Raw genomic sequence first — 14,957 nt, 5'->3', positions numbered from 1 at the left:
CATCTGTCTAAAGAAATGTGGCTGGTCAGTAAAGACAAATTAAAGCCGTCCAACTAATCACTGTCACACATGAATGCCATTTACAGTGGCATTGCCCAGCAGTTGCTCCACTCTCACTAATGGGCTCTTTTCATTTTATCCAGGCTGATCTCTGTGTGTGTGTGAGCAGATACGGTGAAATAACACAAATGGATTTCTAAACACCAGGACAGCATGGTAAAGATTATTGCATACCTCACGCGCAGGTTTGGACTGGTTCAGCTGAGGGAGGAGGTTTTTCAGGTGGGTCTGTGTTAGCTGTAAAGGGATAAAGTATCACAGGCCAGTAATACCAAGTTTAAGTGGACGGTCTGTGTAAAATGGCCAATGGATCACTTCTATCGTCCTTTCCAAAGGCATCATTCAGATCAAAATCATCTTTGTGCCTTTGTTAGTCTGCAGGCTATAAGTATTTGAGCGTAAAGATGCTAAACAGGTGCCTATTACAACCTTCTGTGGCTCACCATTTCTGTCAAGGGTACATTTAGTGAAGGGGCTTTGTTTCTAGGTCTCAGTCTCAGTGGCTTACAAAGGCATCTGTGTAGACATCTAGGATACTTCTGTTTTCATTGAGCAGCTACTTCAGAGCCTGTCTGTGGAGGCACTTGGGTGTGCTGCCTTGTTTGCCGTATTGTCATAGGAATGTATCAGTGCAGCAAAGAGACCCACTGGTAGTTCTTTCTTTCCCCTTCAGTTGTTGTTACCACATGCCTACATCGTAACACCCAGTGTTACAGCTGAACATGAGCAATAGAATGTTTGTCCTTGTGTATTGCAGGTCAGCTCTGCAGGCATCTGCTAAACAGTACTCATCTCTAGTAATAGCCTAAATATTGTCAGTGGCAACAGCGTCATGGTTCAGCTTGCAGTATAAAGACTGTTCATGTAAATCTGTCTACTAATTTTGCACAGTAAAAAATTGTATTTGGCTTTTCTACAGTGTCACATCATAGAAGATGAAGATTTTGGTTCCATTGTTGTAGAGAAGAGGCCATTTCATGAGAAATGCTATGCTCAACTATGATATGACAAGAACAGCTTTATTTGCATTAAACTTTAAAAAAAACAAACAAAAAAAACATTTTCTGCACAGCTTGATTATGTCCTTTATGTCCTCAACATGCAGCCTTGCCAGTATGTCAGTGTAGGTTTAATGAAAGAACAGATTATAACACAAATAATACAAGATAATAATTTACAGTTGGGGTTGAAAGTGTCCACATACTCGTCATTGACATTTGTCTTGGACATTTCGGGCTTGAATGATTGTACAATGTATATCTTTGACTTTGATAGAAAAAAAGAATCTGGTCCAATGATTGTACTTTTTTGGGGGGGGATTTTTCCAAACTCAACACAGGGTAAAAATTGTTTTAATAATATATACAGGTTCAAAAACATGCATAGAGCATACCTAATAGTTGGTGAAATACCCATTTGCAAGTCACACTTTAATCTGACACTTTTGGTCATCAACAAGCTTTTGGGTGTATAGTTGACCACTTGTATGGGAAGAACTGTTAGTGTTAAAAATAATTTGTTTGTGTCCTGCACAGACTTTTTTTTTTTTTTAACTGTGTTGGCATCAGGACTTTGGGAAGTGTAATGCTACTCTACTTTATCCATTCCACAACCAGCTGTGATGTATATTGGGCTTCATTGTTAACTCAACTGTGTCCAAGTCACAGCCGTCAGAGGTTATGCTGAGGAATTGTGAGGTAGCCTTCTTATTCATTATTCTACCCATTTTGTACAATGCATGATTCGCTTGCCAACAAAACAGTCCCAGAGCATGATGCTGCCACCACCATGCTTAACAGTTGGTACAGTGTTCTTGGGCTTGATCAGCTTTATTTCTCCAAACATAACTCTGGTCACTGTGGACAAACAGTTCAACATTTTAGTCATCTGACCATAACACCTTCTCTCAGAAGTTTTTCCTATAGCCCTGTTGTCAGCTGCAAACGTGCTTAAAGGTGTCGATTTTGGAACAGCAGTTTCTATTTTGAATGGCTTGGTGATAGAAAACTTGCTTGACTGCAGACAATGGCATTAGTGTTCCGGTTTCCGTTCATATCAGACCTGTGCCTTGCAGGTCTGATATGAATTGTTCGTGACAGTTGAAACCAATTTCCACTCAGGTGAGTGTGACAATTGGGATCTTCTTCCAGACCTGGGGAAAAAGCCTACACCTTCCAATTAATTGTACTTACAAGCAGTTTTTTGGACTGATGATCTTGGAACCTGCTGTTGTTTACAAATGACTCCAAGCGACATGCCAGACATATGTGAATCAGTGATCCTCTTTCTCCAGTCTTGTCTCCTAAAATTTCTGTTTCCTAAACAAACATACTGGACTCTTACTTATGTTTGAAGGGAAATGTATTTCCTAATTACATATGTTGCATCACAAATCCGTTTCTAATCAGCATTCTGTTGCCTTTTATTTTACTGCTTTGCTTTTTATCCTTTTCAACCAACCGATCACTTATTAATTGTGGTAGGAATCATTACCGTGGTAACCCAGAAAATTAAAGAGGAGCTTCAAAGAGGTTGTTTTAAACTGAATCATTTTGTTTTGTATGTATGAATTTTATCAAACACTGAGTTTAATTAATTTAAGTTTAATTAATGGGGCCACACTGGACGTGAACCCCACTCTTCAGGGTGAATGTGCGATTGCACATTTATGGCACCAGCACGTGTCCAACCTCTTATCATGGACTTTGTGACTCTTTCAAGGCATTTCCTAGAACACAGGCACAGACGGGCCATTTTCTCTCCAACACCAGCATTATATAGCCTATTGCTGACATTCAATAGGTTATCTTAGCTACAGCACCACAGCTGATGGAATCTGTAAAATGTTGAAGTATTGTATCCAGCACTCATCAAAATGTACATAGAAAAAACCCCAAAAAACAAAGCATGGCTGGCTGATGCTACCAGGATATAACAATGTGCTAAGATATAATGGATTTATCAAGAAGACTGCAGGTGATGATGAGGATAGTGGTGGAGAAGCAGAAACATCAGTTGCTGTAAACCAGCTAAATGAACTAACTACATGCTTTTCTTAACCTTGGGGTTTCAGAGACACAGTCATACTGCAGGTTTGGCCATTTAGCCATCAAACTTTAAACTAAATTTCTCTAAAGTATTGAAAAATGGTCATCAGCTTTGACTGTAAATGGGTAAAAAAAAAAAAAAAAAAGTTAATTTATCATTTTCAAAAATGTAGTATAACACATAAGATAAAATGATTTGCTCTGTAATCTAAACCAACAGGGGATTATATCTATATAACAATGGACGAGGACGGAGCAACAACCAGCACAGATCCAATTAGAGGTCCACCATTCAATGTTTTTGTGCGACTGTGGAGTAAATTAGAGCCTATTACAGTATTCATATAATCAGGTTGGACTTCATTCAAACGATTTATTGTTGCTTTAAAGTAATTAGAATGAATAGCAAGTATGCTGCAGTATTTTAAATAATTCTGATGTTAGTAACAGCTATTAAGTCATATTAGATGTCAGTGAATCAACACATTTATTGAACTTTGAGTTTTTACTTTCTGTAGACATGAACATCAGGAGGAAAACATAAAAAAACAAAAACAAACAAACAACAAAACAATACAACTAACAGAGTGCGTTTGAATTTGGTGTATAAAATTGGGATTGCTGGATGGCTATCTTTTTCTTAGCAGTCCACCCTGGCTAGTACATCACAGTCCTACCTTTCAGGGAGAAAATATGTTTCAAAAAGTAATTGAGAATGCAGTTTAGTTAGTACAGTGTAAGAATGTCAGTTTGGAATACAGAGCTGCTTTATCATGTCTGCACTGAGACCCTTGAACTTTCCACTGTGTGTTGGTTGATCACGAGGGCTGTCAGTCAAACCCTTATGTTGGCACAGACAAGCTGTCGTCAGTCATGATCACTGACAGCAAGTTAAGAGGCCTTAAGCATGTCAAATTAAAAAGCATCTTGGAACTTCCAGTACCACTATGTGAAAAATCTGTGTTGGTATGTGTAGGATTGTGACCCTGTGTTGATTTGAGAAAACCCAAAATAGATGACAACCTGTGCGTAAAATTCCTGATATTTTGCTCTTAAATGTAAGTTGTTCATAATTCTGCTCAAGAGGAAGAAACATCCAAAGAAATAATCAAAGGCCCAATATTGCCATTTAAGTCCATAATGAGTGCATGTAAACTCCTACCACATCCTGCAGGCACCTAAGCCAGGCATTTCTAAAATTAGTTCTAAATGCAGAAGTCTGCTCCTTGAATGACAGCTGTCAAAGTTGCCCCACTGTACTCCACTAAAACCCTGATGGCATGGCTTCGAGAGTACGTGACCCGCTGAGCCACAAAATAGCCTAAAGAATCAACTATGTGGCCGAGCAGTGAGAAGCAGCGAATCAAATGAGCCAGCAGGTGTTTTGTGTTATATTTATGTGAACGCCTTTTGATGCAGAGCTAAAATGTAAGATTTTTAATTACGAGAAAAAATACAATTTAATATATAATAATTGCTTTTTTGTGTATTATTGACCATGGTTAAAACCAGGTTAAGACAAGGGGGGCTAGTGTGCATGTAAAGATACTATTACTAATACATGCCGCAGCACAAGCTGAGTGAAGTGTCATAAAATCTTCTAATGAAAAATTCAGCCCCCTCAGGAGTGCCGGCAGACATCCAGGCAGCCGTGGATTATTCGCTCTCAAACACACGCTGCCCCTCCACAGGCAGGTTAGCCACTAGAATCAGCTGTGCCGTGATATGCTGTCATCGCCAATATACATACATGCATCTCACTGTAATCCCTTTTCCTCAGTTCAAGATTTTATGTCTAATAAGTCAGACTATTTTAAGGCATTTTAACAATTTTCTTTATTTTTATTTTAAAAAAATGTAGAATCCAACCTTACTCTGTTTCATTTCACTGCACTGACCCTCATGTCTAAAACAAAATCCTTGGATGTGAGAGTTAACCTCTGCTACACCACCGTTTCATTTTCAGAGGATTTTGGCATGTGTGTTCAGAAAGCTTTTGATAAAAAAGATGGTTCTGCAGACACTTGGTACTGAATTATGTTTGTATTCTGTGCTAGCGAGGCATGTTACATGGAGAGCTCGATCAGATGACTGGAAGCAAATGAAAGCTGATGATCATGCATATGACTGTAAAAACTAACACTATCATCATCAACCATCTCTGCAGTTCCTATCAGTTTGTTTTAACCTCCTTTAGTGCATTGTTTCGGTTTTACTGCCTGAAATTGTGCCTGACTTTCTGAATCAGCACTTTCATCAACCTGGGATCCAGCAGTAGCAGGCAGATGCTGTCTGTAAAATAACTGAGCAGCCCTGAGCAGCAGACATGCACTGATAACATGCATGAATATTAGACTGTGTTCTCTATGTTCATTATGCTTTTGATTCTTGGAAAGGATATTAAAGAATCACAGACAACATTTGTTCACAGTGAATGTTTTACTGATATGTTAAATGAACACTGAACATGATCAAGAACATTTTATAATTTACATTTTGGTGAGTCATTAATTACATTCTCTTTATTGTAGAGAATAAATTATAAATCCATTTTTTTAACGTGAAAAAGATTACGTTTTTGGGAGGTTTGTTTTACAACGCATCAATATCTATCTATTTATCTATCTATCTATCTATCAATCTATCAATCTATCAATCTATCCATCTATCCATCTATCCATCTATCCATCTATCCATCTATACATCTATACATACATACTATACAAACGTGGATCTTTTATAAGTTTAACACAATACTTGCTGCTGGACATTGAACCAGTACCTGTTTGTGTCCCTTTGTGCCTCTCATTATTCAACAAGATTCAGCAGAAAGCTGTCTCTCCAGGCTGGTCATCAGATAAAGGCAGTCTGCCTGGCTGACTGATAGTCATGCGCTGCCATGAGAATAATGAGACTAATTTACCCAGCAGATGACCGATAACTCCAAACAACCTTTTTAGAGGAGGGAAAAATGCAGCAATTTCACAGGCACTTTTATTCAGCATTGATGACTGCCAACATCACTGTTCATGCTAGTTGTGAGCAGTCAGCTAAAATAAGGTCAACCTCTTCTTTCTAAGAAACTGGACGTACCCTCCATCACAGCACTTATTACCTCTGATTACACTCACATCCTGCTCTTAGTGTTTGATCTGAGGCTGTGGGGGGGCGGTATCTTTCTACAGCTCTTGCTACAGCTCCTGTGGGCCTGAAACATGCTGGCTGGCAGATGCCACCACAACATGTATACTGTAAAAAAAAAAAACAAGCTGGAATAAAAGGGCAAAAATGTACACAGAATGCACTTCCCATTTCTTCAAGCTTTAATTTTAACCACATTATATACTGCTAGTTTATCTGCAATCATGCAACATATTTCATTTGTCGATCACATATGTCTTGTGTAAACATGATAAATGTCGCAATTGTAAATACTTTTAGATACATAAAAATATCAACTGCTTATATATGATGCATCAAGCTGTGCCCAGTCTATAGTAGGTAAAATAAAGTTGATCACAGCCATAAGTAATAAGTCCAGGAATTAAGAAAAGTACAGTACAGCATTATAAAATACAAGTAAGGCTTTAAACACACAATAATGATTCTAAATAAAACATTTTTTACATGTCAATATAATTATGTTCTTTCTTTTGTGAGTTAGAATAGGACTTAACATAATTATATATGGTTCATATGTCCTCCTCATCATCATTAGATCAATGTGGGACAGACAGTTTCTTAAAGCAGCAAAAAATGGAAATCCTTATCCAGAGCGACGAGGTACTTGACTAAATGTACTAATATTTACTGTCTACCACTGCACATGTACAATGAACAAACTGCATGTGACCGTGCATGACAGCAGTCCTGCTTCAGGCTGTCTTCATGTATCTATGTTCTAAATTAGATTGTTCACACTGATATCATGTGCTGCTGTCATGGGTTTAGATGTATGCTCCAGTATTATTAGTAGTGAAATCAATGCTGATAAACCCTTCATAACCCTCTGTCTCTCTTTTTTTTCTGACAGTGATGGAACTGAGAGAGGCCGGCAGATTCCTTGTCAGCTTCGTTTCCCGGCGGACAAAATGAAGGAGGAAATTCTACTCTCCCTGATATCCAGAGAAGTCCATTCCATCAGACCTTGCACGTCAAGTCTTGATTTCATCTGTTCTGAAGCGTAGAAAAGCATATTAAAACATCACCTCCTCCTGTGGTTAGCCCGCTCTTTAACCCTAAAAAGGAAAACAACAATTCCTCCATACGATCACTGCCCTGCAGCTACTGGACAAATTATTGTGATTTATCTTAAGACTGTTAAATGCAACGACTGTTCTCCTGCTATTGCCCTTTCCCCTTTGAAAACATATTTTTATATGAAATATTTATCTGAATATATCTATATACTTATTGTGGATAAAACTGTGGATCCCTGAAATTCAGTCTAAGCACCCTAAGATTTCAATCTGATTGAATTCCCCTCAGACTTTCTTGGATTAACAAAAAAAATATTTGCAGCTATGGATCTTGTAGGTTTTTCTATCAGGCTGCAATTGTTCCTCAGCACATGTCTGGGATTGGAATTTTTAGGTACACCAGGTCAGTGGGCACGCTACCTCCGCTGGGACGCCAGCACCCGCGGTGACCTCAGCTTCCAGTTTAAGACAGAGGCCTCAGAGGCGCTGCTGCTGTACTTTGATGATGGAGGTTACTGTGACTTTCTGCAGCTCTCGGTGGTGGAGGGACGGCTGCAGCTGCGCTTCAGCATCGACTGTGCTGAGACCACCATTGTGTCTGACAGACGAGTAGATGATGGCAGCTGGCACATTGCCACCCTGAGCAGGTATAACCTGCGCACAGTGTTGGTATTGGACGGCCAGGCCAAAGCAGACGAAGTGCAGCCTCAGCGTCAGTTCATGAAAATAGTCAGCGACCTGTTCCTGGGTGGAGTGCCTCAGGATATCCGCAACGGTGCACTTACACTGCCTACAGTGCGAAACATGCAGCCCTTCAGGGGAACAATTACAGACCTCAAATATGGCATCTCACAGCCCCTGTTCCTGGGAAGCCTTAAGGTGCCCCTGGAGTCCGAGGGGTGGTGCACCATGAACCCGTGTGAGAATGGTGGGACATGCACAGTGGTGGATGGAGAGCCGGTCTGTGACTGCTCCAAAACTGAGTACAAGGGCCGCTTCTGCAGTGAAGGTAACGCACACTCCTTTAAAGTCTCTGACATTGACATCATTCATGCTGATAGATGTTGGCAGGAACTCCAACTGTGAAACAAACTCATCAACTTTAAATTTAAGTTGTAAAAGCTAGTTAAAATAAGAACTGACTTCACTGAGTGTTCTGTGGAGAACCACTCAAATTCAGCTAGGATAAGAATTTCTTTTGTGAACTGATTTCACCTGTCCAGTGGGACTTCATTTATCACGCTACCTAACAGGATTGTTAAAGACCTTATCACGAACATGAAGGTTTCAGTGTTTTTCACATTACTTGGATTTTTCCCTTTTCAGGCTAGGGATTATTTCTGCTATTAAACCAGGTATCAGAGCATCTCAGGTGTGCGTGTGTGCGCACACATGTGTGACTGAGCTGTAAAATCAGAAAGCTAATCTAAGCACAGTTAACCAGTGAGGCACAGGTTAATGGCATCGGTCCTGCAGGCAGTGATAAGGACGCCTTTAGAGAGAATGGGGCCTCCTGAGCCCCCTTTCTTCACCCAATCACAAGATGGCAGGTGTTTTATATCACATCCCTTTGTGCTGAGAATTTTGCCAGAGCTGTGTTTCAATTGCTCTACAGCTGGCTATACCCAGACTAAAATTGATTTCTATTAAAAGAAACCCCTTTACTCATTTCCTCCCATGTATTTCCTCCCTGCAGGCCAAATAAAAGGTACTTTCATTTGCTTTATGTAAAAACTTGGATTTCCTGTCATTTGATAAATCCTGAGCTCAGAACATTCTGTGATAATTCCTGTTTTGTTGTGGTAATTGTGAACATGCAGTCAGCATATGAAATGAAATGGATCCTGAAACCTCTGCTTTTTCATGTGCTCTGAAAAAACTCTCACCTTGTGCTTAATTATTCACGATCAATACACATTCTTCAGGCTTTCCAAACCAGCAGCTTCCAGCCACTGAGGAGACACAATAATCTGACTCTTTATAAGATAATCAATACTACTTAGATGAGAAAGTCACTTAACTATTTTCTTTAGTTTAATTAATTCAGATCAGAGGTAATTTGTGAATATATTTGTTCTACTATTTTTTTCCCCTTCTTGTTGTTGTTGTTGCTCCATCTTTGACTTTCAGGCGCTTCTCTTACCCTCTCACAAATATGGAATTTACATCCCAATTGGGCTGATGCCAAATCCCCAGCACACAGACAATAGGCCCGGGAATCTGGAATTTAAAGATTAGGGTTTTTTTTTTTTTTTTAATCTATCTCTGCGGTGGGGGGAGGTGTCAGGGCTTTTCCTTTTCTCTGCGTTGAGGTGGTGGCTGAGCTGCTTTGCCTTTTACTCAGCTGACTGAATGTGCAGCATTTAACAGACACGGTGGGCTCCAATGGGAGAAATGTTTCTGTGTCAGTCTTTTTAGCTGTCGTTCACTGCATGAGAACAGCAGATGACTTGCTGGTGTGTAGAGTAGTAAAGAAAGTCTGCGAGCTCAGGCAGTGTTTTATCGCAGCGTCAGGCCAGTGGAGGACTCAATGCAGTTTGAGAGGTAAAGCCACACTTCTCTATACTGACCCCTCTGCTCTAAGTAAAGGTCAAAAATATGAGAGAGTTCTGTAAGTATCGATGCAATGCTCCATGTCTTCAGAACCATTATTCACATTTCTCCGTTAATCTTTAAGTTCGGCTGCTTTCTCTGTATAGCATGTCTTATTTCTTCTTTTTTTATGTACAGCATCATCAGGCTTATTTCTTTGAATCTGTTTTAATAGATATATCTGTATAACATAACAGGGGTAAAGCCATTAGTTTCACATCGGTGCATGTTCCTCTGCTTGTGATGGTTCATACTGCCAGATGAACATGGCGATCCTGAACAGGGCGTGGTGTGAATATTTCTACTCTCATCTGGTCAGTACAACATTGTATGACTGGTGTACAAGTCATAATCTCACCCACATAAAAGATAATTATATATTAAGTCACAATGTATGCCAGTGAACTAGTGCTCTGCCCACATCTCCAGTGAAGACAGTGTTGTGAACATTTCTTTACTTGCAGCTGATGGAGTAAGTGTTGGTCCATGTTTCTCTTGTCTTGTTGCTCTCTGATCTACTGCCGTACTGCACTGCCGTGAAAACACCTAAAGTTCTGGAATAAAAAAAGCTGGTTACAGAGCTCACACCCTACTTTATCAGTGTTTGACAGAATGACACACTGATGATTTTGCTTTGTCGGGCTTGAACAGGCTAAAAGAGTGAAATCTATCCTGAGGGTGGCACCGATCGACAATGAGGGTCACTGAAATCTAAAAATGTTTATCCTCTACAGAGATTAAATTTGATATTAATGTGCTCGGTACATTTGATGGCTTTATCTTCTGGAAAGTGTAATTTTCGTGTGAGTCTTGATGTTTTGGTTTTGTATAAATAAAAATGTCAATCTTGCAGCTTGTTGGAAAATTGTGGGGTTACTGAAAACACTGGATTAAGCCCGGGGGTCCATGGAAATTGGCCATTACATCTAAGCTGTATGTTGTTACTTACTGTCGTGCAACTGCTGCTTCCTGACATATTAACCCTGATTTTACAGGTCAGAACAATTCTAAACACAGAATGACAGAACACCTCTACGCTAAAATGCTGTGGGAGACACATGTGTGTCAAAGGGGGATTTTGGCCCGATTGACCACCAAAATCTTTAGGAATCATCCTCTGGGGAGCATGAATGCCTGCATCACCTGTAATGCAAATAAATGAAAGAACTGACAAAACATGAGAAAATTCAACTTAACAGATTTGGTGCTTTTTATGCATTTTGAATGGGCCACAATACCATGAAGATTCTGTTTACATTTAATTCAGTGTTAGTATGACACTTCCAAACGACTTTATTTCAGCAACACAAAGCCTACTGTCCGACATGACTAACATTTTGGACTCGTTTAGCTGAGCGTGATTTGATCCTCCCTCTCCTGGTTCCCTCATCCTCTCACAGTTCTCTCCTCAAACACTCACCACCTTCCATCCAGCCCCTCAGTGCTGCGATGCATGACTCAGTGAGGCATCGATGTGAGGGCACTGGTGACCCTCGTAGGTTGATAGGCTACTTTTCCCAACCTTGATTTACAGCCTCCATGCTGGGCCCCATTCCCATTGTTGATTTATGTCTGGCTGTCCCTGTCTCGCCTATCTGCCTGACTGCCTCCTGCAAGGCAGTGATAGGTGTTGGGAAGCAGGGAACTCAAGCAGCCCTGGGAGAATTTAGATTAGTGATTGTTAAAGGATAAATAACATGCCTAATGAGGCTGGCTGATTGGTGGACTGCCTACCTTTTGAACAGATCAGGGAGAGAATATGGCATAGCTAAGAGTCATCAAAGTATGACTTTCAATCTTAAGTTCAAAAGATTTTTTTCCAATGCAGACATGAAAAATGTCCTATGAGACTAGGATTGTTATGGAGGAAAAATGCAGCTGTAATGATTTCTGTATTTCTGTATGCTGTCAGTCTGTAAAGACCAACCGGGTAAAACACAGACTGTATTTACGACAGCGTAAAATGACATATTCTTTGACATAAATAGCAATTACAAGTTATTGGGCCTAAGATCTCTCTCTCTTTGTTTAATTAGCATTTTTCAGAATTTTGAATTGAATTATAATTGAGTTAAGATCAATTGAACAAAATATTCAATGGATTAAAAAACATGCATTAAGGTTAATATACAGTTTTTTTCCCCCCAGATATGAGTGAAGTTTTATGATTATGATTTCCTACATGTCTTTAGATATGTGACATCTCTCCCTGATCTACAGTAAATTACAAAAAACATGAGAATGACATCTATGCATTTTACACACTTCCTGTACTTTAATGTTTAAAGGCATACAGGCCATAGCAGTTATATGAAAGCATGTTGTTTCTGAGCTTGCTGTGACTGCTGACAGTTTCGTAAAAGCTGTTCTGAACAGGGGTGCAAAGATTAACTGATACAAAAATCGATATGAGCCAGACGGCTGTGTGGTTCAGAACCACAGATTTAAAACAAATTATGTCAAAAAATAATTTAAAATCAATATAAATATAAAATAAATAAAAAAATCCTTGACAATTTTCCTTCGACAGTCTCTCATGTGTTCCTAACGCTCTGCTGCTAAACTGCTGGAAGTAGGAACATAAACAATAGTTAGCCGGCTTTTTGAAACATGTACATTATTTAGAGTTTGTCAAATGGAGGCCAAATTAAAACTGAACTGATTTAAGTGAAAGATTAAATTGAGACTAAAGTTGAATCCATGGTCACCAGCAGGCAGAGAGTGTTTGTAGTGGACACAGCACCCAGGCGACTCTTGTAGAACAATGCAGTGTCATCCAGCGCTGCATTAGCTAGTCGTGTGTGCAGTTGTTGATTTAATGAGCCACTCTCACAGAGCGGAGGTTTGACTCACAGCCCACCATCAATGATGACGCACCTCGTGTTATTGCTAGATTCCCACCAGAGGTCATCATCGTGGTTGCCATGGTGATGGTGGCATGCACAGATGCAGCGGCCCCTTCAGGAGACAGCGAGAGTGAACGTTTTGAGTGTCTTGCCATTCCTTGACGTTCATTCTGCAAAACTTACAGCCGAGAGACTTTGCTGAACATCAGGACAATAAATGGCGCTAAAATTGCGGCGATCGGTTTGGACATACTATGCCAACACGGAATCCTATCAGAGACTACGCCGGCAGTTACCCGAGAAAGAAGGAAGCACAAACCGTGCAAATGTAAACAAAAGAGGGGGAGGAGAACCAGGATCCATGCTAGGCGAAAGGCCAACCCCTCCAGATCAGCAGTACCGTCGCTCCTACTCTCCAATGTCCCTTGACAACAAGCTGGACGAGCTACGTTTGCTGAGAGAAACACACAGAGAGTGGAGGGACTGCTGTGTGTCTGCTTTAACAGAAACATGGCTCCATGACAACATCCCAGACGTGGCCATACAACTGGAGGGGACGACATTGTTCCGAGCAGACAGACAGGCAGCTAGCTCTGGTAAAAGCCAAGGCAGGGGGCTGTGCATCTATATTAACAAAGACAGGTGTCTAAATGCCACGATAGCCTCTAAACACTGCTCTCAGTTGGCAGAGTTTCTTATTGTGAAATGCCGTCATTCTACCTGTTGAGGGAAGTCACCAACCCGATTGTAGCCGTTGTTTACATAGCTCCAAGCACTAATGCTAACGAGGTGCTAGAAGGGCTATACAACGCCATCAGTGAACTTTTAGCTAAACACTCAGACAGCTTTGTAGTGGGTACAGGGGATTTTTACCACACAAGTTTAAAGTCTGTGCTCCCCAAGTTCAAGCAATTCGTGGACTTTAAAACTAGAGGAGAAAACATGCTGGACTTGACGTATTCAAACTTCCCTGATGCATACCAAACAACCCACCGCCCCCACCTCATGTGCTCTGATCATCTTTCTATTATGCTGGTGCCCGCTTACAAACCCCTACTGAAAAGCAGCAGGCCAATAAAAAAGACAAGCCAGGATCTGGCCAGAAGGTGCACCTTCAGCACTTCAAGACCATTTTACGGACACTGACTGGGAGGTTTTCAAAACAGCTGCCTCGTAGGGTGATCAGAGTGACATTGAGGAGTATGCTGAGGCGGTAACCAGCTACATTGCAAAGTGTACAGAGGATGTCACTGTCATTAAGACCTTCACAGCACGTGTCAAACCACACATCACAGCCAGCCTTCCTGCATCGCTTGACCCCCTTCAGTTCACTTACCGTTCCAGCCACTTCACAGAGGATCCAATATCCACCACCTTGCACTCAGTCATCATCCACCTGGAAAATAAAGACACCTACGATAGAATCCTGTACACTGATTAGAGACTAATGCTCTAATAGAGACACTCCTCCTACTCAGCCTAGATACCGACACATGTCTCTGGGTCCTGGACTTTCTGACCAAAAGACCCTAGTTTGTCCGAGTCGGAAAGAACATCTCCAATTCCACCATGCTGAGCTCCTCAAGGCTGTGTACTCAGTGCACTGTTATTCACACTGCTAACATATGACTGTGCAGCCACACATGAGAGGATCCAGATCATCAAGTTTGCTGATGATACCACAGTAGAGGGACTTACTCGCGGGACCAAAGAATCAATGTACATTGGAGTTTCCCTCACCTCTGTTCAAGACTTTTTCCAGAGTCGCTGCAGGAGCAGGGCACTGAACATTGTCAGGGACTCCTCACACCCTCTTCATAAACTGTTTGAAGTGCGGTTTGAAGTGAGGTTGCTCCAGCACAGCAAGGTTCATCTCAGCCAGGAACTCTGGGATGCTCAGGGCGTTGTGAGCAGGCACATTGTCATGGTGAAGCAGCCACGACTTGTCCTGCCACTACTCTCGCCTCTTCTCGCACACTGAACGAAGCAAACGCCACAGGATCTCTTTGCAGACATGCTGGTTGATTGTCTGAATTAGAAAATTCCTAGTTTGTAGTTTGGATTTGAAAGATATCTTTTGTGACGCCAGTCCTGGAACTTTTCTGAAACACCTCATAAGACCATGTCAAGCTGGGAGATCTTCCCCACAGGAGATGTGGACTGATGCTTGGGTCAAACTGCAAAGCAGACTACAGTGTGGCATTTCCACACAA

The 14,957-nt window shown here is 41.0% G+C and overlaps 1 protein-coding gene across 2 annotated transcripts in view; it reads left to right on the top strand.

The window, feature by feature from the left end:
• The first annotated feature begins 7,630 nt into the window (after positions 1-7,630).
• The window catches only part of nrxn3a (neurexin 3a), a 177,530-nt gene continuing 170,203 nt past the window's right edge, over positions 7,631-14,957 (top strand). For both annotated transcript variants that reach the window (XM_008291066.1, XM_008291068.1), the window contains exon 1: positions 7,631-8,315. In XM_008291066.1, coding sequence (XP_008289288.1) covers positions 7,631-8,315 — 685 coding nt within the window. The remainder of the gene's footprint in view (positions 8,316-14,957) is intronic.

This window comes from Stegastes partitus, unplaced genomic scaffold (assembly GCF_000690725.1).
Source record: "Stegastes partitus isolate 25-593 unplaced genomic scaffold, Stegastes_partitus-1.0.2 Scaffold713, whole genome shotgun sequence".
Taxonomy (NCBI): domain Eukaryota; kingdom Metazoa; phylum Chordata; class Actinopteri; family Pomacentridae; genus Stegastes; species Stegastes partitus.
This window is presented reverse-complemented; position numbering and strand designations above follow the sequence as displayed.